This window comes from Microtus pennsylvanicus, chromosome X, assembly GCF_037038515.1.
Source record: "Microtus pennsylvanicus isolate mMicPen1 chromosome X, mMicPen1.hap1, whole genome shotgun sequence".
NCBI lineage: Eukaryota > Metazoa > Chordata > Mammalia > Rodentia > Cricetidae > Microtus > Microtus pennsylvanicus.
Window position 1 is genome coordinate 22,535,784 of NC_134601.1, and position 25,689 is coordinate 22,561,472.

Here is a 25,689-nt window from a genome sequence, read left to right on the forward strand (position 1 = left end):
TTATTAATTGTAATATTGTCTGGCCAATAGCTTAAATGTATTTCTAGCTAGCTCTTATATCCTAAACTAGCCAATCCCTATTAATCAGTGCATCACCACGGGGAGCAGATTTCATTGATTTTCTTTTTTGCTTCATTATAGATCTTTCTACTTTTTCACAAACATGGCCAGTTTTTCTTTTTGGAACACTAAAATTTTATTAAAATTTTTGTTTTTTTAAAAAGTATATACTATATATAATTATAAATTCACATATTATATATATATATATGTATATAATTTTTGTGAAATAGGTTCTTTTTTAGTTCTGGCTAGCCTGTAACGCATTATGTAGATCAGGCTATTCTCAAACTCATTGCTTCTGTTTGACAATCTAGGATTAAAGGCTTGTGCTTCCAAACTCTGCGTTTTTTTAACTTTTTTATTTTGTTTTGTTTTTGAGTCAGAATTTTTTCTGTGTAACAGTCCTGGCTGTCCTGGAACTGTTTGGTAGACCAGGCTGGCCTCGAACTCACTGAGATCCTCCTGCTTCTGCCTCCCAAGTGCTGGGATAAAAGGCGTGTGCTATCACTGCCCAGCTGTTTCTGACTTTTTGAGATAGGGTCTTGTTTTGTAGCTCAGGCTGGCCTTGAACTTGTGGCGATCTTCTGACTTGTCTCTCTAGAGTTTGAATTGCAGGTGTGAGCCACCACACACAGATTGGATTGATAATCTTTAAATGCATGCCAGATTTCGTGTATTTTTTCTTGTTAAGTGCTAGTTATTTTTTGGTTCCTATCATTTTTTTATATTCATAGGCTGTTCCCTTATATACATGTGCCAATAGTGTGCTACTGAGTGGCCAGGATAATTTTTTCATAAATCTGTGGGTTGTTTTGTTTTGTCTGCATGGCTTCCCTTTTTCTAGTACAGTTGTATGTACCATCTTTTACAAATCACTGTCCTTTGCTGCCTATTGTCCATTAGGTGGGAAATAATTTCTTGAATATTTACTCCTGGGCCAGGATAGGTGGCTTGGTATGCAAAGGCTAAGGCTGCCAAACAGGAAAAATCCCCAGGAATCAAGAGTTGGATTCCCAGATCCCACGTGTTAGAAGGGGAAAACCTGGTCCTGCAAGTTTTCCTTTGACCTCCATACATGTACTATTCCAAGAATATGCCCTTACTTATACACAGGCATATAACACAATAAATAGAATGTAATAAAATTTTGAAAATAAATGTTTTATGTATTTTTATTTTATTTTGAGTATGTGTGTTAGTTGTTTTATATGGTAAATCCTATAAAATTAGAAGTCAGAGACCTGGCTTTTAAACAGGCCTTTTAAACCTGCTTAATGAAATTAATTGAACTAGTTGAGATTTTTACCATTCTCTTCTACTTCTAAACTCGAGGCACTTTTGCTAAAAGTTAACCAAGCCCTTCTACCATTCTTGCTTAGACTCCAGCATAATCTTTGGAATTCACCTGAAAATTGGCAGCTCAACAATGTTCATACAGGCCTTTTGGCAGTCTTTCTTTTTGCTCACTAGATACTTGGCGATTATATTCTTTACCAAACTTGGGTTTATTCATACAAACTGTATACCTGTGTCTTTTTCCAGTTTTCAAAATGTTTTTCCTTCCAAATTGTTCTTCATTGGGTGATCTGATCGTATCTCTTCCTTTGTATTTGTTGATAGCAACACTCTCTTCTTGTAAAATAATCTTTTCTGGGTTTGCATATCAGTCTTTAGTTTCCTTATGCACAAGTAACACATTTCAAAGCTACTAGTAAATGCCCGAAGCAACAGATAGTGGTAAAACACACACACACACACACACACACGCACATGCACACGCACACGCACACGCACATGCACATACAAAGAATTTTTCTCCTACATATATGACTGTTATGAAGTTTGATTTACAGATTAAATTCAGTAGGGGCTAGAGAGATAGATGGCTTGGTGGTTTACAGTGTTTCGATTACCTGCACTCATGTGGCTATTCAGTCATCTGGAACTCTGGTTGCAGACATCCAGCACCCTTTTGTGGCCTAGTTTTTGTGACACTGGGTTTACATATGATGCACAGACATACATGCAGGCAAAACACTCATACACATTAAAAAAACCAACATATTAGGTACAGTAAGATTAATTAATAGTAAAATAGAATAATTATAATACCATACCTTACGTGAATATATTCTTTCTTGAAAGAGTCAAGGCAAATGTTGACATTTTGGGGCTGCAAAAACTTCCAGAAACTGTGGGAGGAAAAGTACAGATGGTGTGGGATTACTGCATAGCACAAAATCAGGACGTTAGTCCTGACAAGAATTTTCTAGTTTACCCTCTTTAGAAAGCATGTTTTGCTGTGCCCTATAATATTTGAGATGTTTTCATAATTGGTCTTTGTAAAGAACTCATATAAAACTCTGTAAGACTTCAAACATACTTCAGTTTGCTTAGATTATGTTGACTGTGTGGTTTTAAGCTAGAACATTCTCATTCATCATGCTGGCTGTGAGAAGAGAAGGCAGAAGAAAATCCAAATCACTGTTCAGTAAGAGGAAATGTTATGTTTATGCTGGATGGGTCATGTTGACATGGATTTTGGCAGAAAATTCCCTATCAGTTTGACAGGCTTTAGTACTGGTTAATGTACTTCCTGAGAACTTGCTGTGAAGTACTCAGTTACAGATGGGTGTTTCTGAAGTAACCCTTTCTGATTTGTTTTCATTTTCAGTATTTTCCTCATTAAAACTCTATAATTATTAAACCATAAAAGCTGTAGACGTTAGAAGACATTTTAGTTTTTTAGGTTAGATTACTTCATTTTGTTACAGATTTCCTTTTATGGGTTCTTGGTCAGTTTGATAAAAAAGACTTGAATAAACAATCCAAAAGGAAGAGCTAGAACCAATTTTAGCATCTGAAAAAAATATCAGGACTGTACGTTTGAGTAGCTGCATGGGGCGAAGGAAAGGGTCTTTTAGAGGAAAAGTATGGACCACCAAGGTGTGAGGATGAGCAAGTTTATGATTTGGGTCAGTATTCAAAGAAAAGGTAGAAAGGGATAAAAGGAAAAGTTATAGTTTTGATCTCGAAGTCAGAAAAGAAGTAGGCAAATGAGGCATCTTGGGAGAGGAGTGGGTGAGGCAGAGACAGAAAGACACAGAGACAGAGAAAGATGGAGACACTGAAAAACAGTGGGCTTGTATCCAAAAAGACACAGGGTTAAAGAAAAGTTACATTCTTCCTATTAGAACTTAGGAAAGGAAACAGGTTTGGCAGGTTTCACAAGCATCACTATGTATGTAGAGATGTCTAGGGTGTATAAGTACATATTTCATAGTTATTTCTTCTATCTTATTTACATGTCTTCAGGGGAGTGTTTTATTGACCAGATGATTGATAGGTTAAATTGGATTAATTCTTTTTTTTTAATTATTTTTTTTATTGAAGAAAAAAAGATTTCCGCCTCCTCCCAGCCTCCCATTTCCCTCCCCCTCCTCCCAACTCCTCTCCCCCTCCCCCCACTCCTTTTCCCCTCCCTCTCCAGTCTGAAGAGCAGTCAGGGTTCCCTGCTCTGTGAAAAGTCCAAAGTCCTCCCCGCTCCATCCTGGTCTAGGAAGGAGAACATCCAAACTGGCTAGGCTCCCACTAAGCCAGAACACGAAGTAGGATCAAGACCCAGTGCCATTGTCCTTGGCGTCTCATCAGCCCTCATTGTTCGCCATGTTCAGAGATTCCGGTTTTATTCCATGCTTTTTCAGTCACAGTCCAGCTGGCCTTGGTGAGCTCCCAATAGATCAGCTCCACTGTCACAGTGGGTGGGTGCAACCCTTGTGGTCCTGACTTCTTTGCTCATGTTCTCCCTCCTTCTGCTCCTCATTGGGACCTTGGGAGCTCAGTCCAGTGCTCCAGTGTGGGTCTCTGTCTCTATCTCCATCCATTGCCAGATGAAGGTTCTATGGTGATTAACCCAATTAAAAAATGGGGCACTGATCTGAACAGAGAATTCTCAATTGGATTAATTCTTATGGGAAGTGACTATAGTGTCTTTGTAATCTCGCAATGTTTTGGCTAGTTCCAGAATGTATCAAGAAGCCAAAACCAACCCCCCACAAAAGAATGTCATATTTCCACCCAATGTCAGAGCTAGAACTCAGATCTCTCTCTCTCTCTCTCTCTCTCTCTCTCTCTCTCTCTCTCTCTCTCTCTCTCTCTCTCTTTCTCTCTCTCTCTCTCTCTCTCTCTCTCTCTCTCTCTCTCTCTCTCTCTCTGTGTGTGTGTGTCTGTCTCTGTCTCTGTCTCTTTCTCTCTCCTGTTCAGACCAGGCTGTCCTCTAACTCACAGAGATCTTCCACCTGCCTCTACCTTTCAAATGCTAGAATTAAAGAGATGTGCCACTATGCCCAGCTTCTTCATTTTTTTTTGAAAAAAAAATACATGTAACAAAGTCCTTTGAAAATAAAGACAAAAACATTAAAAATCTATAAAATGTAGCCATGCCCTACTAGCTCTCCCTTTAGGTCCCCCCATCAAACCCCAGCTGACTCTATCTTCCTTTTGGTATTTTAAATCTTAAAGAGGGGCAATTATGATGCTTTCCTTTCTAGTTATTCCTTTTTCATTTTTTTATTTTTTTTCCTTTTTTCTTTTTGACAGGATTTCTCCGTGTTCCCCGGGCTGACCTGAAACTCCTTTATAGAACAAGCTGGCCTTGAACTCATAGAGCTGTGCTTTCTTCTCCCTTTTGAGTGCTAGGGCTAAAGGCACGGGCCACCATGTCTGGCGCTTCTCTTTCTTAAATATTGATCTTCAAGCAGGGATGTGGGGCTCAAAGGTGATTCTGAGGAAGGGGTCCATCCTTAGCGGTCTCCAAGCCTTCTACTTCCTATTTTGTTATCCAGGAACTTTACTGTGGTTTCAACCCTCCTGCTTTTCACTTAGCAAGGCCATTATGTTTATAGTTTTATGTTCTTGATGGAGTTAGTTAGGCTTCCTTATTGACTACCTCCAGAGTTTATGGTGAAATTGTCAAATCCTTGAGAGATGAAGTTAATGTACTTACTTTGTGTGTTGCTGAAACTATATTTAGGTAGATAACAACAGAAACTGGGAAGATTTTTAATTTTTATTTTAAGATTTATTATGTCCAATGTAATTTTCTTGTCATGCAATTTAAATAAATACAATATATATTTTTAATGCAAATCCAAACTTAAAATTCATCTTCCTTGCAGAGATTATTAGCATTTATTTCGCAGCATTTTCCGTCTATATTTTTCATGAAAGAAGGGCCAGGCTCTTGTGAAATGCTCCTGAGCATGTAGGTAATGCTCACTACACTATTTTGAAGTTTATGGTAGGTTTGTCAAGTGCTGAGAAATGAACACCTGGAAAGGTCTGTGTCAGAAAATAAAACCAACAACCGTTTTTACACAAGCTAGGTTCATAGGAAGTAATCTTTGGGGCATGTGACCTTTGTGCTCTATAGCCCTTGCTTGAATTCTGAAAGTTGCTATGTAAATGTTATAAGACGCTAGGGTGGGAACTTATATTAGTTTCCTTCTAAGCAACCAAGGAAACTTGTAATTATATTAGGGTGCTGATGTATTTCCATCTTTGCAGTGACAAGTTCCACCATACTCCGTAGTATTGTATTTGCTATTCATTTTGTGATGGTATGTTTTTGGCTGACGTGGTGTTGCATATAGGCCAGTGGGTGTTACACAAAGTAGTTTTACTTAACTTCTATGTGCCCATGTTTAGTAATCACAAATAGATGTAGTCCACACATTACAGGTTTATTATAGGAATCAAAAGCCCTAAGAACAACACCCGGTATACAGTACTTAGTGACTCTTAGTAGTAGTCACGCTGCTGGTTATTTCTTTAGGTCTAACTAACTCACCCCCCCCCCCATTTCAGCATACAAATTAAAAATCGATAGTATTCCCTGTTAGTTATTGCCCTTCAGAATTTGATAACAACACAGATCCTCATTTGTTTAGTCTCTCCCTTGCTTTATCTTCTCTTGTATACCTTCTTTTTTGATCCTTCTCCCTTCATCTCCTTGGTTCTCTTCCTTTGCTCCCCCATTTTTCTTCTATCCTTCACTATATTTATTTGACTTCTTGCATTGAAACTTGGCAGTAAGCGTGACAGGCAGGGTTTAAATAGCTATGTATTGTTTTATGGGTGAGACATTGAAGTATGCAGTCATGTACTTTTGAGGTAATGTGTCATTACTAATCAATAGACAATATTTAACCCAATTTATGGAGTATGTTCCAAAGTATAATACTCATTACTAACTTGAAATCCCTACTTTGTATTTGGAAATTATATATGTTAATAAATATCATAATCAAATGTGAACCAAGGTGTTGGGGGCGATAAAAGGTGTGTTTTGTGGTATTTACTGCCTCCTTAAAGCATGCTGTAGCTCACAAAAGTACTGGTCATAATCAGCTACTGGTGATTGATACCATGTCACTTAAATTATTAAGAAACTGCTACTTCTTCAAAATCAAGTGACGTGTTCCAAGTGGGTATTGTCAATGGCTTTAGGTCTACACGTAGTCTCATTTCTGCTTTTCACACAAAAAAATGCCTAACTTAGTACATTCAATTACAGTATTAAAAAGGGAAGAACACATGTAGTATTTTCTTACAATAAATGCTCACCACTTAAAGCTTAAGTAGGAGTGTTCTTATATGTTGTTCATGAAATTTGAGATCTTACAAGTTCAGTGGGTATGTGAAAATGCAGCGTCCTTTCAACTTAGTGGGTCAAATTTATACTTAAGCTCTTGAAGGAGTTCACCCTAAGTACTCTTGAGGCAGTTCTTATAAAGGCATTTAGATTCCAGGATATTTTCTTTTAATAGGAGGAGTACATTGCCCCATGTTTCTCATTTCAGGTACTCAAGGTTCTGGATTTGGACTGTGTCTCTCTGAACACTTGCACTGAAATAAGTGGCCAGTTGTTTTTCCTCTGACTTCTTGTAGAACATTGCTAGTGCAGCCAACCTTGCCTGTAGGGAAGGCAAGCATTTTTACAACCTGAGTCCAATTGTTTATTTTTTACAGAAAATGTTCAAAAGGAGATCATAACTGGAGCTCCTTTGCTTATGAATCTGCAGGTGTATCATAGGGGTGTATGTATGTTTGTTTTTGTGTGCATACACATGCACACTAAGTTGACCTGTGAATTTAACTATCATTTGAAAACTTTGGTTCTGTAGGAAAATACAGTGATATAAATAGCTGAACATCTCAGGGCTACAAACAGCCCATGTATGTTGAAGATCTCTGTAGTATTGATTATTGCTATTAAATTAGTCATTTTATATAGAATAAGCATAATATTATTAGAAAGTTGAATTTGTAATGGTGAGAAGTCAGTTTAGGTATTTTATAAAATTCTTGGCTATTCCTGTCCTGATGGCATATTAATTTGGGACCAAAACTCAAGATAACACAGCAAGAAAAATTCTGTAAATGTTGAAGCACATTTATATTTTCATTTTAGCACACTGACTGTAAATTATTCTGTCAGTTGTATGGCATTTAAGTTCAACTTTCTAATTCCTAATTGGCTAAACTGTTATCAATCCAAATTATTCAGTATTGAAGGACATAGGAAAGTCTACAGAAGCTATTAAAATAAGTTTAGAACTACTCAAGCTTTTTCTGGAGAAATCAGGATTTCTCTTGTGTTAAAAAAGGTTACACACAGAGAGACACAGAGAGTACTATTAGCAAGTTTAATAGTTTGGTGTGACTGAAGTGCTGGGTGCAAATATATGATACACATCCTGTGTAAGAGGTTTCTTTTACTAGTTGAAATTCTTTGTTGGCACCAGTAAAGTTCAAGAATTATAGAAGAGGTTAATAGCATCTTCATATTTGCTGGCTTTATACAAACTATGATCAATATATTGATAAACAAGCACCACTGTTGTTCTAATGTCTAGGGGAAAAGGAGTATGTTTTCAGCCTAAAAATCTTTGCACTAAAGCATTTAAGTGATTCACAACATTTAAAATACTTGAGTCATTTGCTTTGTTCTGTAAATGTGCAAGTGTTATCGCTTTAGTTCTGAAGGTTTTCAGACAAAGCGATGTGCAGGTCATTGCTTTTTATTTTGTAATGAAACAGTGACTACACTACATATAATGCTTTCAAAGCCTGGTATAGTTGCTGCTCTGTTAACTGTTGTTATCTTTCCATATGCAAAGTTATCCACATTTGCGAAGAGTTCATTTTAACAAGCACAAGTTTAGAAGAAATGTGTGGCCTGTATGAATAAACACTAATTTAGTTGTTGTTTGCCTAATATAATAACATGTCCAAAGTGAAAACTACCTGTTAATTCTTTATGATGGAATTTGTAAATCATAGTAGTATAAGTGGCATTTTTGGTGTTTTCAGTTTATTTTGACAGTTTCTCTTGCTTGCTCAAAAGTGAATGCCTAAAGCATATTAAAACTGAATTAAAAACTGAAAATAAATACAGAGCTAAGTCTCCCTGTTAGAGGAATGCATTTACAAAGCTACCACTACTGAACAAAAAAAATCTGAAGCCTGTCTTGAGAAAAATTAAATTTAAACAATTTTGTACATTTTTAAAATACTGAATTCTGTATTTTAAGCCTTCTGAAAATTGAATTATTTTTGGCTACTACCATATCATCATATTTTCCTCAAGATTTTTAGTTTTAAAATATTTGTCAATGTATTATTCTAAGGTTGATTTTATAAGATGCTTTTTAAAAATTTTCTTGTGTGAGTCTAAAAAAGCTGCCTGGCTTTCTCAGGACCAAAGCTTTTCTGCCTTTACATGGAAACCATGGCTTTGTGTTGCGTCTTTGAATTCGTGTTTCCCAAGAGCTGAAAACCTGAACTAAACAAACAGACTTTTAGATTTGACTCATTCCTGAATTGTGGATTGTTAAGAAGTTCAGAAATATCAGCTAAAAGTACAGGTAATGTCATTAACTAAAACTGTTGGTTGAATTTTATGCATTTTTCCTATAAAATTAGGTTTAGTAATAACATTTAAAATTCAGGTGTAATTTTCAGTTTCAGGCAATTTATACTCTTGAAGCTTTAAAGGAGTGAATCATTTTGTTTTGTCAGATTAATTTTTCAGCTGCATCGGAAAAATAAATGATGTGGTTATTTATAAAAGCTGCTTGAAGTAGATGCATGGCAAGTCATTGTAAGGTGAAGTATCTAGTAGTAGTAATCATAGCCATTTAGAGGTTATTTGTGTGTTGTAAAGATAGTAATCACAACAGCATATATTTAAATTACTCTATTTAATACAAACAACAATCATATGTCTGGGTACATTGCTTCAATAACAAGGGTAATTTTAAACAAAATTACATATACTAAGAGCTTTCTCTGTTCCAATTGCTACCACCTAATCTATGTTCTTATCATAACAATTGGATTTCTTTTTTCTTCTGTCACTCCTCTTTTTCCCAGCCACAGTTCCATCAATCATTACAAATCTGGATGCTCACTCTATGCTAGACACTGTTTAAAATCTTCAAAGATGTAGCAGGAACAAAGAAGGATAAGACCTAGTCCTGAGTTTGGGTGTGGTTGTGTATGCTTGCAAATCCGGAACTGGACAGTGAGGCAAGAGGATTGACAGTTCGAGGCTAGCTTGAGCTGCACAGAAGACTTTGAAAACAATTAACAACACAAAAAGGAATGGAGAGAGATACGGGCAGAGAGGTGGAGGAGAGATTCTTAGTCCTGACCATTTTTGAGTTTCTAGTATAGCAAGGAAGACAATTAAAAATAATTGTAATCTGATAATTATAAACGGGGGAGGCCAGCAACCATGGGTTACTCACTACAAGAGAACAGTAACCTTAGCTAAGAGCAGAAAGGATAAATGGGAGATGGCCAAGTAAAGAAGAAAGAATGGTGAGGTGAAATACGCACTGTAAGGCTATCTAAGTGGCCAAAGAAAGACCAAGACTGGCAAACAAACTCAAGCCTTAACCAGGAGTGTTATACTGACCCATACTGTTTACCAAAGGCTTCGGAATGAGATAGAGGTTTCAGAGCATGGGACTTTAATCATATGACTTCAACACTAATTACAAATGCTAATGCAAAATAAAATAATTCTCCATAGCATTATTGTGGGGGTTAAAATGAGGCAACATATATAGGGTTCTTATCGTAGTGCTAAGTAGAGGGTTGCTTTTACATATATAGGTATAGCACGGATTTCATTTGGTTTTAATAATAAAAACTTGGGAGTTGAACTCACAGAGAACCATATGCCTTTGCTTCCCTAGTGCTGGGATTAGAGGCGTATGGCAACATGGCCTGGCCTCAATGGCTAAGTAGTGGCTAGATTTGTACTCATAGCATAAACAAAATATCAGCACTTATAGAAAAGACCAAACTTGCTAATTATTGCAAGTTTATTTTGAGCTTTTGAGTCTTTCTTCAGTCAGTCATGAATTTCATGGGGCCACAACCATTTTCTGAATTTCTAAAACCTGTAAACAATGAAAACAACCTTTTATAATTTGGTCATATAACTTGGCCTACTTAAGTCTGTGTGTAGACTTTATTTAACCTGTTTGATAGAACATCTGGTTTTATTACTGAACTCAAATGTAATTCAGTATGCTACTGTGAATATTCCTGAATTTATTTTGTTATTTGTTGTATATGTAACCCTGTTTCTCAAATTTGAATTACTTGGAATTCTAAAACGTATCTGGTTTCAAAAGTTCCAGAGAAGATTGTGGATCCATGCTATCCAAATTCAGCATTTTGAAAACATCACTGCTTTACCTGCAAAGGATGCTCAATCATACCTCAAGGACATGTGCTCAACTATGTTCACAGCAGCATTGTTTGTCATAGCCAGAACTGAAAACAACCTAAATGCCCACTGACCAAAGAATGGATAAAGAAAATGTGGTACATTTACACAATGGAGTACTACACAGCAGAAAAAATAATGACATCTTGAAATTTGCAGTCAAATGGATGGAGCTAGAAAACATCATATTGAGTGAGGTAACCCAGACCCAGAAAGACAATTATCATATGAATTCACCCTTTTAGACATAAAGCAAAGAAAAACCAGCCTACAATTCACAATCCCAGAGAACCTTGACAACAATGAGGACCCTAAGAGAGACTTACATGGATCTAATCTACATGGGAAGTAGTAAAAGACAGGATCTCCTTAGTAAATTGGGAGGAAGGGGATCATGGGAGAGGGTAGCAGAGGAGGGGAGAGGAAGGGAGGAGAGCAGAGAAAAATGTATAGCTCAATAAAATAAATTAAACAACCCCCCCCCCATTTCCTTCTGTGAATCTGGAAGTTCTTAGGACCCCCAGAGGTCGGCAGATATGTAGATTACCCCTTGTGGATTTCAAGAGTTACTCTACTGACCACAGCCTGCATCTTGAAAATGTAATGCTCTTCCTCTTGAATCTTCTGTTTCCCAAGGCCTCTCCTCCCAACTTCCCCGAAGCATAGAGTGCTGGCTCCTCTATCTGACTTCCTTCCTTCTTTCCCTCTTCATGGATATTATTCCTATCAAGGGATTAGTGTGCAATTCTTTTTTTTTTGTAAGTCGGGGAATAATTTTTTTATTGATTTTTTATTGAACTCTACATTTTTCTCTGCTACCCTTAGAGTGCAATTCTTAGCAGAGTTTCTCAACCAAGTTCCACTTCAGAAATAGTTAAATCATTTCTTCTCTGAATTCTTTTTGTACTTAAAAGAATTTGTCCACCAAATACTTGAACAAGTATTAGGTACCAGTGGTTGTTCAAGTGTTAATGATTAGAAAGCTAATAAGACCCTTGAAATCTCTGCTGGAAGGGGACTTGTTTTCTAGAACATGTAGATAGTGAACAAGGTCTTACAGATAGTGGGCAATGTTGTTTTTATAGGAGAGGATAATGTGGTAGAGGAGGAGAAACTACGGACCTTCAGTATTTCATTATTGACTTGTTTTTATGTGGTTAATTTTCACTTCTGGTTGGATTGCACATGCCGTCAGGGAGGAATCATGCCTTATATTTCTATATACCATAAAGTGCTGGTTGTTTTTTAAAATATTTTTTTATTTATTATGTATACAGCATTCCTTCCATGTATGCGTGCAGGCCAGAAGAGGGCACCAGACCCCATTACAGATGGTTGTGAGCCACCATATGGTTGCTGGGAATTGAACTCAGGACCTTTGGGAGAGCAGGCAATGCTCTTAACCTCTGAGCCATCTCTCCAGCCCCAAAGTGCTAGTTGTTTAACAATGGGTACTTGCTTAATACTTGCTTAATTCATTCATACATTGGTTAACAGAGAAGGTAAAATTTTACTTATTAATCATCAGTCTCCATTTGGCTAACTCATTGATCCAAGTATAATGTAACATATTAATTACTGCATTGAAATATTGAAATACCTGTAATTATTTAAGGTTAGATTTTCTATTCCTATTTTTTTTAATTCGTAGTTCAAGAAGGAAAAAACTTTCATGTTAAATTCTTCCTCCTATCTCAGATGATTTAATACAAAGCAAACCAATTAATTTCTGTGCCTGTAGAAGAAGCTCTTACTATAAAAAGCTTGATATTCCCACAATTGTTTTTATTTAATTCAGATATTAAGTAGCTTTCACCACCTCATTATTAGGAACTGTTGTTGAACATCTAAGTGGCCAGCATACATATCCTGAGCATGTCCTAAGGTGGATCATGCTTATTAAATGGAAGAGACTGTTGGACTCCCATACCATAGTTGACTATCCTGATGTTCAAGTTTATGGTGGTACAGTTCATTTCATATTGAGCTTATATCTTGTTAGGACAGTCTAACAAAACTAATTTCATATAGTACCAGTTGTTTGCTTCATGAGGAAAACTGAAGCCCTGAACTTTGATGTTATTTGATCTCTTGTATAAATATTTTATTCCTTTACATCGAAAGAACAGCTTGAGAAGAAGATCCCAGAAGGAATGTTTTTTTGTCAGAACAATGGCAGAAAGAATTTTGACTTGTAGTAGCAAAAACTTGGTGGCTTAGAGTTTGAGGCTTCAACTTGTCAATATTTCTGAGATGGTGTACTTAATGTTACAAAATTATAAGCAAATTTTTTCTACTTAAATGATAAAATGGACAGTTATAGATGTTAACCAGCGAAGTAAGGAGGATAATTGGAATTTTATTTATTTATTTATTTATTTTATTTTTTTGTTTTTCGAGACAGGGTTTCTCTGTGGCTTTGGAGCCTGTCCTGGAACTAGCTCTGTAGACCAGGCTGGTCTTGAACTCACAGAGATCCGCCTGCCTCTGCCTCCCGAGTGCTGGGATTAAAGGCGTGCGCCACCACCGCCCGGCGGATAATTGGAATTTCGTCTCAATAAGTTCATCTTCTCATCTTTTAGTGTTTTGGCCTTTGGAAACAGGTCCATGTCTCTTTAAATTTGCAGTGCTTAGCATGCTGCCAGTTTGTCTAGCAACTATTCATAAATGCTAATTGTGATGGAGGACAATATTGCCTAAGATAATGTATTTCTGTTGGAAAATGACCCTTATGTTAAAAAGGAGATGAAAGAATGATTTTGGGTAATTTTAAATACAGGTAGTAAATATTTCCTTTACTGGTATTGAAAGCTAAAATTTGTTCTCCCGTCATCCTAGAAGCAAACTTCTATGTTGAACTTGCTTCTAAAAATCAGATTGTAATTTTCTTGCTGAAATAAATAGAACAGAGAGCCACTAAACTAACACAAAATCTCTATGTAGGATTCCAGTGATTGCTTAAAATGTTGATTTTGATTACTAGGTGTTTAGATGACTTGAACTTATTTTGATTGGGCATGCTAGCTCTGAAAGTTCAGAGTATAACATCTGAAAAGTAGAAAGACAGAATTTCTTCCTTATATGACTGCTGCTAATCTGAATAGGTAGGTATTGTGTAGACATGACTTGTAGAGGAATCATAGTGGATTTTGACTCCCTTGCTTCACTTCCTCAAGGTCTTTCTAACTTGGAAAGTATGTTCAGGCTATACTGCACTGCTTCATCGGATCTCCCACAGCACTCCCTGTTTCCCCATGTTTTTGGTGATTATTCTTTCAATCCTCTGATCTCTAACTAAACTGGAACCTATATAGTAGATGCCCAAATATTTGTTTTATTGATCTGAATGTGTCTTTCTGTGTCCCATTGCCCTGGTCTGTTGGGGAGCAAGATCCTTAAAGCTGGGTGAATAATTGACCATTCATCTTTGTTGTAATGGCCAACTTATTGATTTTCTTTAAAGGAGAAGAAAGTTGTCAAATACAGTGATTGAGTTTTTGAGTTGACAACAAGACTTTTGAATTACATCCAATTTAGTTGCCCAATTTCTGCGGTGCTAGACTAATTGCACAATGTTTATAAAGCATTGTATTTCCATGTAACATTAGCCATGAGAGAGTTGACTCTTTACATCTTGCTGCTTTTGTTAATTTCTGCCTGATTGAGAAAATTAAAACTTAATTTTCTTACAATAATGATCTTTTGCATTGCAATCAGAACTTCTGCATTAGAGTTTATATATAAGTCCACCAGTTCTCTTATTCTTAAGGGGTTGAGATTCTAGAGCAATACTTTTATAATTAGGTAATACTATATAATACTGCGCTGTTATATTTAATATAGCTCATCATAAATGAAGTTTAATAAACTCTGATTGCTTGACTAATGCATAGTTTGATTGCTTCTTCAGAGTTGAATTTAATGAAAATATATGGTCACTATACTTATTGATGTAATATGCCCCCACTGTAATGACCATTATCTTTAGATTTGCATAATAAAAACTTACCAAAATGACTTTAATCAGTGCTTTTAATTCAAGGCTGTGATTCCAATTTTGGGGGTCACTTTTATCTTTTGGTTTTTTTTTAGTTGAGTCCATGTATATGTTTATTTCTATAGTGTGTACAAAGGAGTAAGAGCCATGTTTACTTCCATGTGGTTTGAGGGAAAGATATTTACATCTATATAAATAAAATTCAGAAAATATTTGAGAACTTTTCCTTAAAGGGCATTTAGAAATGAAATGATGTTTATCTATTCATTTTAAAACACTGTTTTTCTGTTCTGAGGACCTAACTCATGGTTTCTCATGCATGCTTGGTGAATGCTCAACCCTTGCACTATAATACAGACAGGGTTTCTTTGTGTAGCTCTGGCTGTCCTAAAACTTTGCTATGTAGATCAGGCTCGCCTTAACCTCAGAGATCCACCTGCTTCTGCCTCCCCAGAATGAGGTAGATTAAAGACTGGGGTTAATTAATCCCAGATTAAAGTTTCTGGGATTAAAGGTGTACACTACCATGCTCAGTTGTATGAAAGTGTACTTTAATGCAGAAATTTTGAAGTATGTTTTAAAGATCAGTTCATATGAACGTGAGTGATTTAATCTTTCTCCAAAGCAGTTAATTACAATTTTGAACTGCCTCTTTGGTGCCATTTTGTTACTGTAATGGATTGCTTTTGTACATTTCATTTTCACTGACATTCAGTCATGTGGCAGAAAGTATTTATTTTCTGTTGATGGTAATTTAATTGTGACTTATATTATGATTTTTAGTACATTTCTAGTATACAGTGTCCACAAATCAGTTTCTGAAACTCAGTCTCTAAACTGCTAAAGATTTTCCTTTTCAGCATATCATGGTCATTTTTTCTCTCAAACAATTTTAAAGAAATATGAAATATGGTATTTGTGGCATAAAATTATAAATATTTTTTAAATTTTTATGTGCATATTATGTATGTGTTTGTATGAATGTCTAATGTATGTGTACATGTGCCTGCAGGATCAGAAAAGGTGTTGGGTCTTCTGAAGCTGGAGTTAGAGTAGTTATGAGTCACCTGATGTAGGAGCTGGGTACTGAACTTGGATCTTCTACAAGAGTAGTATGTACTTGAAACTGCTGAGCCATTTTTCTAGCTCCTGAAAACATTTTAGCAAGAGAAATGTATTAGGAAATAGCCAAATTATAGTAAATGTTCACATTTATATAGAATGTATGTTCCATAGTGGAAATAAATTATAAATCAAGATAGCAGAGTGTTTTTATGGCTCTCTATCATAAGTAATTGGGATAATTTTTTTACATGCATATAGTTTGCTTTGTGCCTTGGGGTGCTGTATCATTCTTGAAAATAAGTATTAGGGAAAAAATTCTTCAAGAATAAAATGGAACTCAGACATGATCAAGTTTTATTTTCAACCAGAGTTCCACATTTTGTTTGTCAATAGTCAAATTTTAAATTTAAGAGGTGCTAGAAATAGAAATATACCTAAAATGGACATTCCAGGTCAAGGGATCTGCAAAGCTATAAACAGGACATCGTACGACATGCAGTAGGTTTCAGTTTTTGTTTTATGTAGTACAAGGGTCAAGAGGGAAGAAGTAGAAGGTGGCCTGGGGCCAAGTCATACAGAGCTTGAATGCCTTTGGGTTATTAGTCCTTACAGTACCATGAGGCATTAAATATTTATGAAAGGGAATATGAGAGCCATTCATAATCATTATTGTGTTGTAGTGTACCAAACATTGTTTTTGGCATCAGAAACACAGCCCAAAACCAGACAGAAAAATTCCTATCCTTATATAGCCCATATTATAGGAAATAGAACAGATGTAAATGGTTGGGGCTATAGCTCAGTGGAAGAGTGATTGCTTAACATGTACAAGGCCACAGGTTACATCCCCAGCACTAGAGAAAATAAAGAAAAGCCAACAGACACGAACAATAGATTATAGATGAGCATATTAAATTTTACTTGAAGAAGGAAATAAAATCAGGAGTATGGGGATTAGGCTCACATTATTACTAGAACAGTATTTTCAGAGTAAGCCTTACTGAGAAAAAACATTGCTAGGGGATTAAGGAATAAGTGGTACAGATAACAGAAATGAATGTTGCAGGCAGAGGGAAGAGTGGATTCCTGTGGGTGATTGCTTTTCTTGGGAGCAGTGAGGTGGTTGGTGTGAATGGAGCTAGTTGAATGGAGGGGAAGCAGTAAGAAATGAGGTCAGGAACTTGTAGTCATTGTAATGAATTTGAGTTGCACTGGAAGGGAAAATAGAGTCATTGCAGGTTTGAGTAGGGGGGTGACATGGTTTTGGTTTTCACAGTGTTACTTTGTCCCTTTTAAAACTCACTGTAAGAGAACAAAGCTAGAATAAGGGAGACAAAATAGGAGGTTGCTAGGAAAATCTGGGTAAGAGCTGATGGTGGCTTGAGGTAGAGCTTTGGTGTGTGTGTGTGTGTGTGTGTGTGTGTGTGTGTGTGTATGTATGTATGTATGTATATATGTATGTGTGTGGTTACCGAACAGTTAGTCTTTAGGCTATTTATTGGAAATGAATACTGACGTATTGTAGAAGTCTTAAGCATAGACAAATGGAATGCAGTGGTACCATTAGCATAAATGGTACACTCTTACTTGTAAAATGAGAACTTTTGCTAAGACTATCTTAAATTCCACTGAACTCTAACTGTTCACATTATGTGGCTTATTGTGAACAAAAAGAATGCTACTTCGAAAATACAGAATTGTTAGAAGATTCCAGACTCTTCCTGTAAAGCCACGTGAAAAGATAACTAGCATTTCTAGTTTTCTTCTGTTTGTCTCCACTGATTAAATTGTCAACATGTGTTCAGTTGAGATACAGATTTGAAGCATTTGTGACATACATGTACCTTAACCTATGGAATTTGACTGAAATAAATCATTTTTCTCCTAATTTATATTCTTGCATTAGAGATATAGATGTTTCCAATCATAGCTTTATAACCCCGAAGGAGAAGAAAAGGAAAGCGGAAGTTGCTTAAAGACTTATGTAATCTATCTCAAAAATCCAGGTGGACAGGCTCATGTCAGATGTTAGCAGGGTCACTTTAGGTCTGTAATTGCGCTTTACAAGAAATCAAGTCCATTACCGTGCATGAAAGTTTTCTGTAACCCACCACAGAAACTCAAGAGAAAATAGTTGGTGGAGAAAGTTCTAAGGTGAATTAATCGTTTAAATATTTCTTTAGTTTTGACATAAATAATCCCCATTTTATCTTTTGTGTCTGTGTATGATTCGTTTGCGTATGTAGGGGAGCATATACATGTATGTGTGTATATATGTGTGTGGGCACATACATATGTGTATGTATATGGGCAGATGCCTGTGTCTGTGTGTGTATGGAGTGTGTGTATACATGTGTTCCAGAGCATGTACATGGCTGAGTGGAGGTCAGAGGACAACATTGGGTGTTTCTGGGTCCTCATCTCTTTATCTTGTTTGAGACAGGGCCTCTTTGTTGTTACTTGCTACATAGTTAGTTGGCCCACTAGCCACTGCCTCTCATTTTATTGTCAAAGTCCTGGGATTATAGATGTACAGTACTGTACCTGGCTTAATGTTGGTTTCAACCTTAGGTTTTCACATTTGTTCAGTGAGCACTTTACCTACTAAGCCATCTTGCAAGCCCCTCTATTCTTTTTCTGAGGTAATAAAGATTGGTTGTGGTTTGTGATGATTTAATAAAGGGATTAGAAGTTTAAATTCCTGAGGAAATCAAAGAATTCAAAGTATGGAAAAGATCTTTGTATGCACTAGTACATTTGCTACAACCGTTCTAGGGAAGGATTATCTTTAATAGCACAGGGAGGATAGTAGTCATTGTAGGAAATTTCCTGACATTTTGAGACCAAGCAGTTTTGACTTACTGAAAACTCACAATGGAATTCTTTGCAATGAAAACACTGTATTTTACTTAGTAAAAACACACGCCAACATCCATGATCATGTTAAATATGCTTTATTCAGCTTCTGTAAGGAACACGATTGTGAAACAAGTCAGAAGAGCTAAATTCAAATTCTAACCATTGTGGAATAGTTCTATCTTAAATATGTAATAAATGACATTTCAGTGTACTGTCATGTGCTACATGAGAGTCTGAATCAGAGATGGGTGTCCACATATGATGGGGATCCTGTAATAGTGTATCATCTAATGACATCCTGGTGTTCTTGAGTATGCTCTGTGATGTTTACCTAATGATGTAGTCACTTACTGTGCACTTCTTGAAGCATATCATTGTCATGAAGTGATGTATGGCTGAACTTATATAGTGAGATCTAGAATTCATATTGTTTGTATGCTATTGTAAGATTTTGAAATACCTTTTGGATCCTGAGGCTCATTGAATTGTTTACAACCAAGCCTTATTTTGTAATTCATATGTATGTATGTGTATATATATATATATGTATATATATATATATATATAATTTTGTAATGGTTGTATTATGTGAATGTTGAACTTTGTAAAAAATTTTTTGGAAATATAGTCTGGTAAAAGATGAGAATCATCCAATTCCTTCAGATAACTGTTGTTCGATCTATGAATTTCTCTTTTCTGACTGGTATTTTGTTTGTTTTCTTTTGGTTTTAATAGAACATTCAAATAAAAACTTTGGCAGATGATGTGGTAAGGTGGTGTGAGCAGCATGTTATTGCATTGCTTATGCATGCTACATTTTCACTTACAAAAGTGGACATTAAAACATTTATATATGCAACGCAGAAAGTGACCGGATGTTTAGAAAATAGAATAATTACCAATAGAGTAATTTTTCCTTTTTCACATATTAACATAAACAATAGTAGCCAGGCACTGTGGTGCATACCTGTGATTCTAGCATTCCAGATGCTGAAGGAGGATTATTGCAAATTGGACGTCAGCCTGGTGTACATAGGGAGTTACAGGTTAGCCAGGGCTATGTAGTGCCTCACCCTTCCTCAATAAAAAGAAACACTGCCCCAAACTTACATAAACAGTTGGGTCATATCCCAACTAAATTATATTTTTACCATTGTAATATATAACAAAACAATATTTTAAAGTTTGGTGCAATAAATGTGGACCCAAGAAAACATGGACATTTTCTCTTTTGATATTTAAATAAATTGTGAATACATTAAATAACGATAGTAAAGGAAAATATTTCCAAATGAAAAAGAAATTAAGTTCATTATCTTAATCAGATATGTGCTATTGAATTTCAAAAGCTTATTTATTTTCAAGCTCAGACTACAGTAGTAATTCTTATTAAAAGTTATAAGTTAGTAATGAAATGCATGCTTTATGCCTAAACTTTCTTGAATAGTATTTTACACAGTTTTGTTTTTTTGCAAGTTACCTATCTACAAAAAATGTAAAATAATGTTACTGCTCTTGGAAGATGAAAGTATGCAGCTTGACTTCATCTTTTTACCAAAATATAGCTGAAATAAAAAGCCATTTTTTTGTATTAAAATGAAGGTTGTAGAAATATCAAATCTACATGTTAGTAATGCTGACACTCAGTATAAAAAGCTTGGATTGTATGGCTATTTTTAAGTGATATGAAGTGAATGGAGAAGAGATATGTTAACTTAATGGATAATTGCATATTTAAATGCTTTCATGTCCACCATATCTTCCAGTAACAGTTGACTCAGTTTATTTGGGATTACTAAAATTGTTTTTCTTGAGTTGTGTAAAGATACTACCTTTCTAAACCAACTTCACTGCCCTCAAGGAATTAATTAAAAGAAAGTTTAATAATGCAGCTTAAATAATTTTACAGAAATAATTGTAATGTGAAAACTGACATCAGAACCAGGGACTCATGTGTTTAAGTGAGTCAGCCTTTTCTGTGAATTGAGGGAGTTGGTTTAGATGCTATTTCAATGTTTTCTTCTCAGCTCTAAAGTGTCGTGGTTTCTATGATCTCTCTGTAAGCAACCATATACTCAAATAATTTTTGTAATCCTAACTAAGCTGCTTAAAACTGGTTTCTTCAAAGTGTACATTATGGTTAAAAACATTATTTCAATCAATAAAACAAAGAATATATTCTCTTAGAGGTCTACAAAATTTTACCTAAACTGTAGTAATATCTACTATGTATTTGTATTCTTAAGGTTATTTGAAAGAACTGTGGTAACATGGCAGTGCACATTCACTGTCCTCATTGCTAACATGTCTGCTTGCTTAATGTGACCTGATGGTATTGCATGTGCTTCCTAACAGACACCAGAATAAAACTGATTTGCCTTCAGTTTTATGAATACTACTAATGTTTAATGTCAAATATTTGGTGGTTTTTAAGTCAAATGGTCTGTTGACGTGTAGCCAAAGTCCTTGACTCATCTGATATGAAAGAGCAAGCTAATTGTTAGAGATTGTACATGGTATCAGTGGTTTAAAAGAAATACCCATAAAGTCGTGAGTTTAGCAGAATAATATTTGCATGAGGAAGATATTTCTGTTTACATTTTCAACAAATGGACTGAGTGCTTTAGCTTTCATTCACTTTCTAATGGTGCCAAATATTAGGGAGGGTAAAAGTTGAGGAGTACAGCAATAACAGTAACTAATAGCATCAACACACAACAATTGTATTTTGTTCTGTCAGTGACCCTGTAATGTAAAGAGGAAACAGAGAGAAAGTGATTTCCCAACAACTGATTCAGAGATCCTGTTTTTCCCCCCCATTTTGGAATTGAACTCTCTGTGTCTGTCTTCAGACTCCATACTATTCAGTTGAGTTAACTGCTACACTGACAGGCATTCATGTACACTTGTTACAGGTTTTGCCGTGTGCAGAAGAAAACCATTACCCCAAACTTCCCTTTTAGTTGCCATGAGTAGCTGTTTTCTTTTTCTCTTTCCATAGCATGAAGTTGGCACTAAAGACCCATTCTCCCAGAAACAACCACCACAAGATTTTGATTCAAAGTGTCTATTCACTTACTTCCTGTGCAAAACAGAAATGACAAGTGGCTACGTTTTACTTTTGAGGCATGTTTTTTTCACCCCCAGACTTCTGAAGCTTAATAACAACTTGAAGGCTGCAAAATAGTTCAATCTCTAACTGGAGCTTGCTGCTTACAATAGTGTTTTGTCAAGAGACAATAATAATATATATTATACTAAGTGCCATTTTGATGCTTCCATTCTTCATGTTCCTGGCTCCTGATCTTTTTCTTAGGGCTTTTATTTATTTTTTTCTGTTTGCAGCGTGACCGAATTACAAGTTTCAGAAAATCTACCGTCAAAAAAGAAAAACCTCTTATTCAACATCCTATTGATTCTCAAGCCGTGATGAGTGAGTTTCCAGCGGCTCAGCCATTATATGATGAACGATTTCAGAATTTGTCTGAAAAGGAAGTTCTGGACCTCTTTGAGAAAATGATGGTGAGTTTGACCTCTAATTTCATTGTCATTTTAAACTATGTGTGTCTAGAATAGCACTGCATTTTTAATAGGGATGCTTGTGGTGGACTGTTTATGTCATATAAAGGACAGAACCAACTCTTATTGGCAAAACAGAAGTTTTTCTAAGAATATCTGGATTTGCTTGTTTATTTATTTTCTAGAATGCCTATCTTTTCTAGCCAAAGGGTCTAAAATCAGAGACAGATTTATTTCTTTTTGTTTTCTAGTATTTTGTAGTTTGTGGCACTCCAAATGAACTTTTCAGTTAACTTATTCCTGTGCTTGTTGGCCCAAAGCAAAGTGAGCCCAAGTCTACAAGGTCTGTTGAGTATAGGAAAAACAGTTGAGAGGGCAGAGTGTAAAATAACAACAAAATGCTAATTGGAATCAAGGAATTAATTCATTCTATTTTCTCATATTAGCAACAGTCATACAATTTACATTTTGTAGGGTGTTTCTTTTTTTGTGTGTGTGGTCTAAATTAGTTCTAAAATAATGAATATAATATTTGGTTTATTCAACTCTTTATGACTGGAAAAGGGATAAATGAAGCATTGGGCCATCTCACATTGGTTAGCTTGACCAGAACTCTTTTAGAGATTCCAAAACATGATTTGTTAATTTAGCACTCATCTTACACATCAACATACGTTTAATATGAAGAATGCAATAACATTTGTAGCTTGCCTGCCTTTGTCATACAAGCCCTATTTCATCTTAAATTATTAATATTTCTCAGTCACTCAATTGTTCCTGTTTTCTATTCCATAGTCCTGTCTTAATTGCCCAAAATGATGACAATAACAAACCCAGGAACATTCTTTGTTATTGTCATGCTAGTAACACTTTGTCTTTTTCAGTCTTCTCTCTTTCACTCAAACTTAATGTTTCTAGCTTTAAGTTGCTGATCAGTTTAGCTAGTACTTTTGTAACATTGATAATGTCATCAACATAAAAATATTAGATATTTGTATATTAACAACAAAATGTCTTTATATCCAGTGGTGTGGCTACTGGATTATGCTATTTACCATTTTAATGATAACTATATTCTTTTCTATAATGACAGCGCTAATTTAGATTCCCATCATCAACACAATGAGTCTTCTTGTTTCCATATCAGTGCTATAGAGGGTGAAGGAGGAGGATCATGGTTAAGAAGCTAACCTGTATTACATAGAGACATCCTATCTTAATCCATCTAGAAAAGTTACAGAAATCTATTATATAAGATAATGACTATAATTAATAATATTATTGAAAATAAATGCAAATGTAAAAAGTACTCTCAGCACAATTATTTGAAATAGTATATATTAATGAGCTATATTGAGTCACTGAATAATGTGTGTTTCACACAATAAATACAGTTCTATATTGATTAAAAAACTTATAAATAGCAAATAAATGTAAGTGAATTTATTCAGTGAGTACATATAGTGAATATGTCTTATAAACATTTGTAACATATTTTCCTTTATTAGGTAAACCCTGATGATTGTTCAGTTGCCAACATTTCTTATCAGTTTACTACCTTGTTTCGCTGTCTTAATCACTGATAACAGGAAAACAGAAACACTGATATGTGTGTGAATATCCTTTATAAACTAAACACACTACTTTAAAATAATAGTATAAATGTATCAGGAATAACCTTTGTGAAAAACATGCTTTAATTAAAAGTTAAACAAGATAAATGAGAGAGTTTAAAAGGATTATATCTATTCTTTTAGAGACATTTTCTTGTACTGTCTTTGTATTCTGTTTTTAGCTTGGCCAATACTGCCTTAGAATGAACATATTTTCAGAATCAGCATTATTTTTGGTTACTATATAGTCATGGGCCAGGCATGAAATTACTTTACTTGCATTATTTCAGTTGATTCTTCTGACTGTTCTGCCAGGTGTTTACTAATTGATCTCATTTTCAAATAAGGAAATGGAGCTTCAGAGAGAGAGACTGAGAAAGTTGGTTCAGTAACTTGCTAAAGCTATTAAGTGGACAAACTGATACATACGCTTAGGTACATAATAAATCTAAATCATTGGAATTTTGGTGACACATATATTTACTATTTCAATAAAGCTATATATAAAACTAATATGTTTTCTGTGCGTATTTATTGAGGAGATACATAGGGTGTGAGATAAAGAGGCTGAGGTGGAGCAGTTCCTACAGTTTACACCACCTTATCAGTAGTTGCCCTTTACAGAACCTCATCAAAGGCCAGCAGTCTTATAATAGAAAGCTTTTAAGGTATTGTCATTGTAGTTGATTAGGAGAAGACACTGGAGTTACTTTTTCTGAAATACAGATGTTTTCAGATATGAAATTTCTTTGTTTTCTTCACTCCTTGTGGGTGTCCTCCTTACAAATAATGTAAACAAAAATATTCTTATTTGATGGCTACTAAGATGATCTGATTAGAGTCTTTTCATATTACCGATATTTGACTGTTTATGTTACTCAGGGTTTGGAGTTTACAGAACTACTATGCAACTGTATATCATGTTTAAAGATGTGGTGTTTGGATTTTAGGGTTCCATACCCCAAGTGTATTAAGTAGCACCTTTCACACACTTTCTTTCTGTTAGTTGCTTGACAACAAATGGATTAATTTATAATTTTTATTGCACTGTATTATTTAACTTTTTTTGGAAATGGCATGTTTTCATAAAACTTATGGTGGAAAAACAATAAAAAGCAATATTCAAATTTATGCTATCTCATTCTGATAATTGATACTCTTATTGCTTGAGGATCAAATGGACCAATAGCATTTCTCATTGTCGCAGTTAGTAGAAGACTAAGTTTAAAATTACAGCAGAATAGGACATTTAAAAAAGTATTAGCCATTTTATTATTAATTATTCCATAATATCTCCCCAGAAAACCTACTTGATTTATTTTGAAGTGAATGAAAATTCTTAAATGAGAGGGGCCAGTTATTAAAAACAGTTAATTGGTCTGGTAGTTTATGACTTTAATTGTAACAGTCAGAAGGCCAATATGAGGTGAGACTGGGCTTTCTAGAAAATTATAGGTCAGCCAACAGGGCTACATACTAAGACTATCTACCCTGTGTTAAAAGAAGAAGGTAGGTGGCTCACTTTTACATTGAATGTTTTCTTGACTCTCACACTACTCTGTGCATCAATAAATACCTTTCCACATAATAGATATTTGAATATTTGATTTAGCAAGCATAGACTAAATAATAGTACCAGTGGCTATTACTGACAGATTTAAAAGTCTTACATATGAAATTTTTAGGTAACTCTTTCATAGAGCACATACTCTTTATAAAACACTATTTTTCTATATTTCATTGATGTATTTTGCATCTTTGGCCTAATT

General features: G+C 35.2%; 1 protein-coding gene across 3 annotated transcripts in view; it reads left to right on the forward strand.

Annotated features, from left to right (window-relative positions):
• Diaph2 (diaphanous related formin 2) overlaps positions 1 to 25,689 on the forward strand; it is a 736,918-nt gene that overhangs the window by 34,603 nt on the left and 676,626 nt on the right. For all 3 annotated transcript variants that reach the window (XM_075958584.1, XM_075958587.1, XM_075958586.1), the window contains exons 2-3: positions 19,524 to 19,556; positions 22,134 to 22,310. In XM_075958584.1, the coding sequence (XP_075814699.1) occupies positions 19,524 to 19,556; positions 22,134 to 22,310 (210 nt within the window). The remainder of the gene's footprint in view (positions 1 to 19,523; positions 19,557 to 22,133; positions 22,311 to 25,689) is intronic.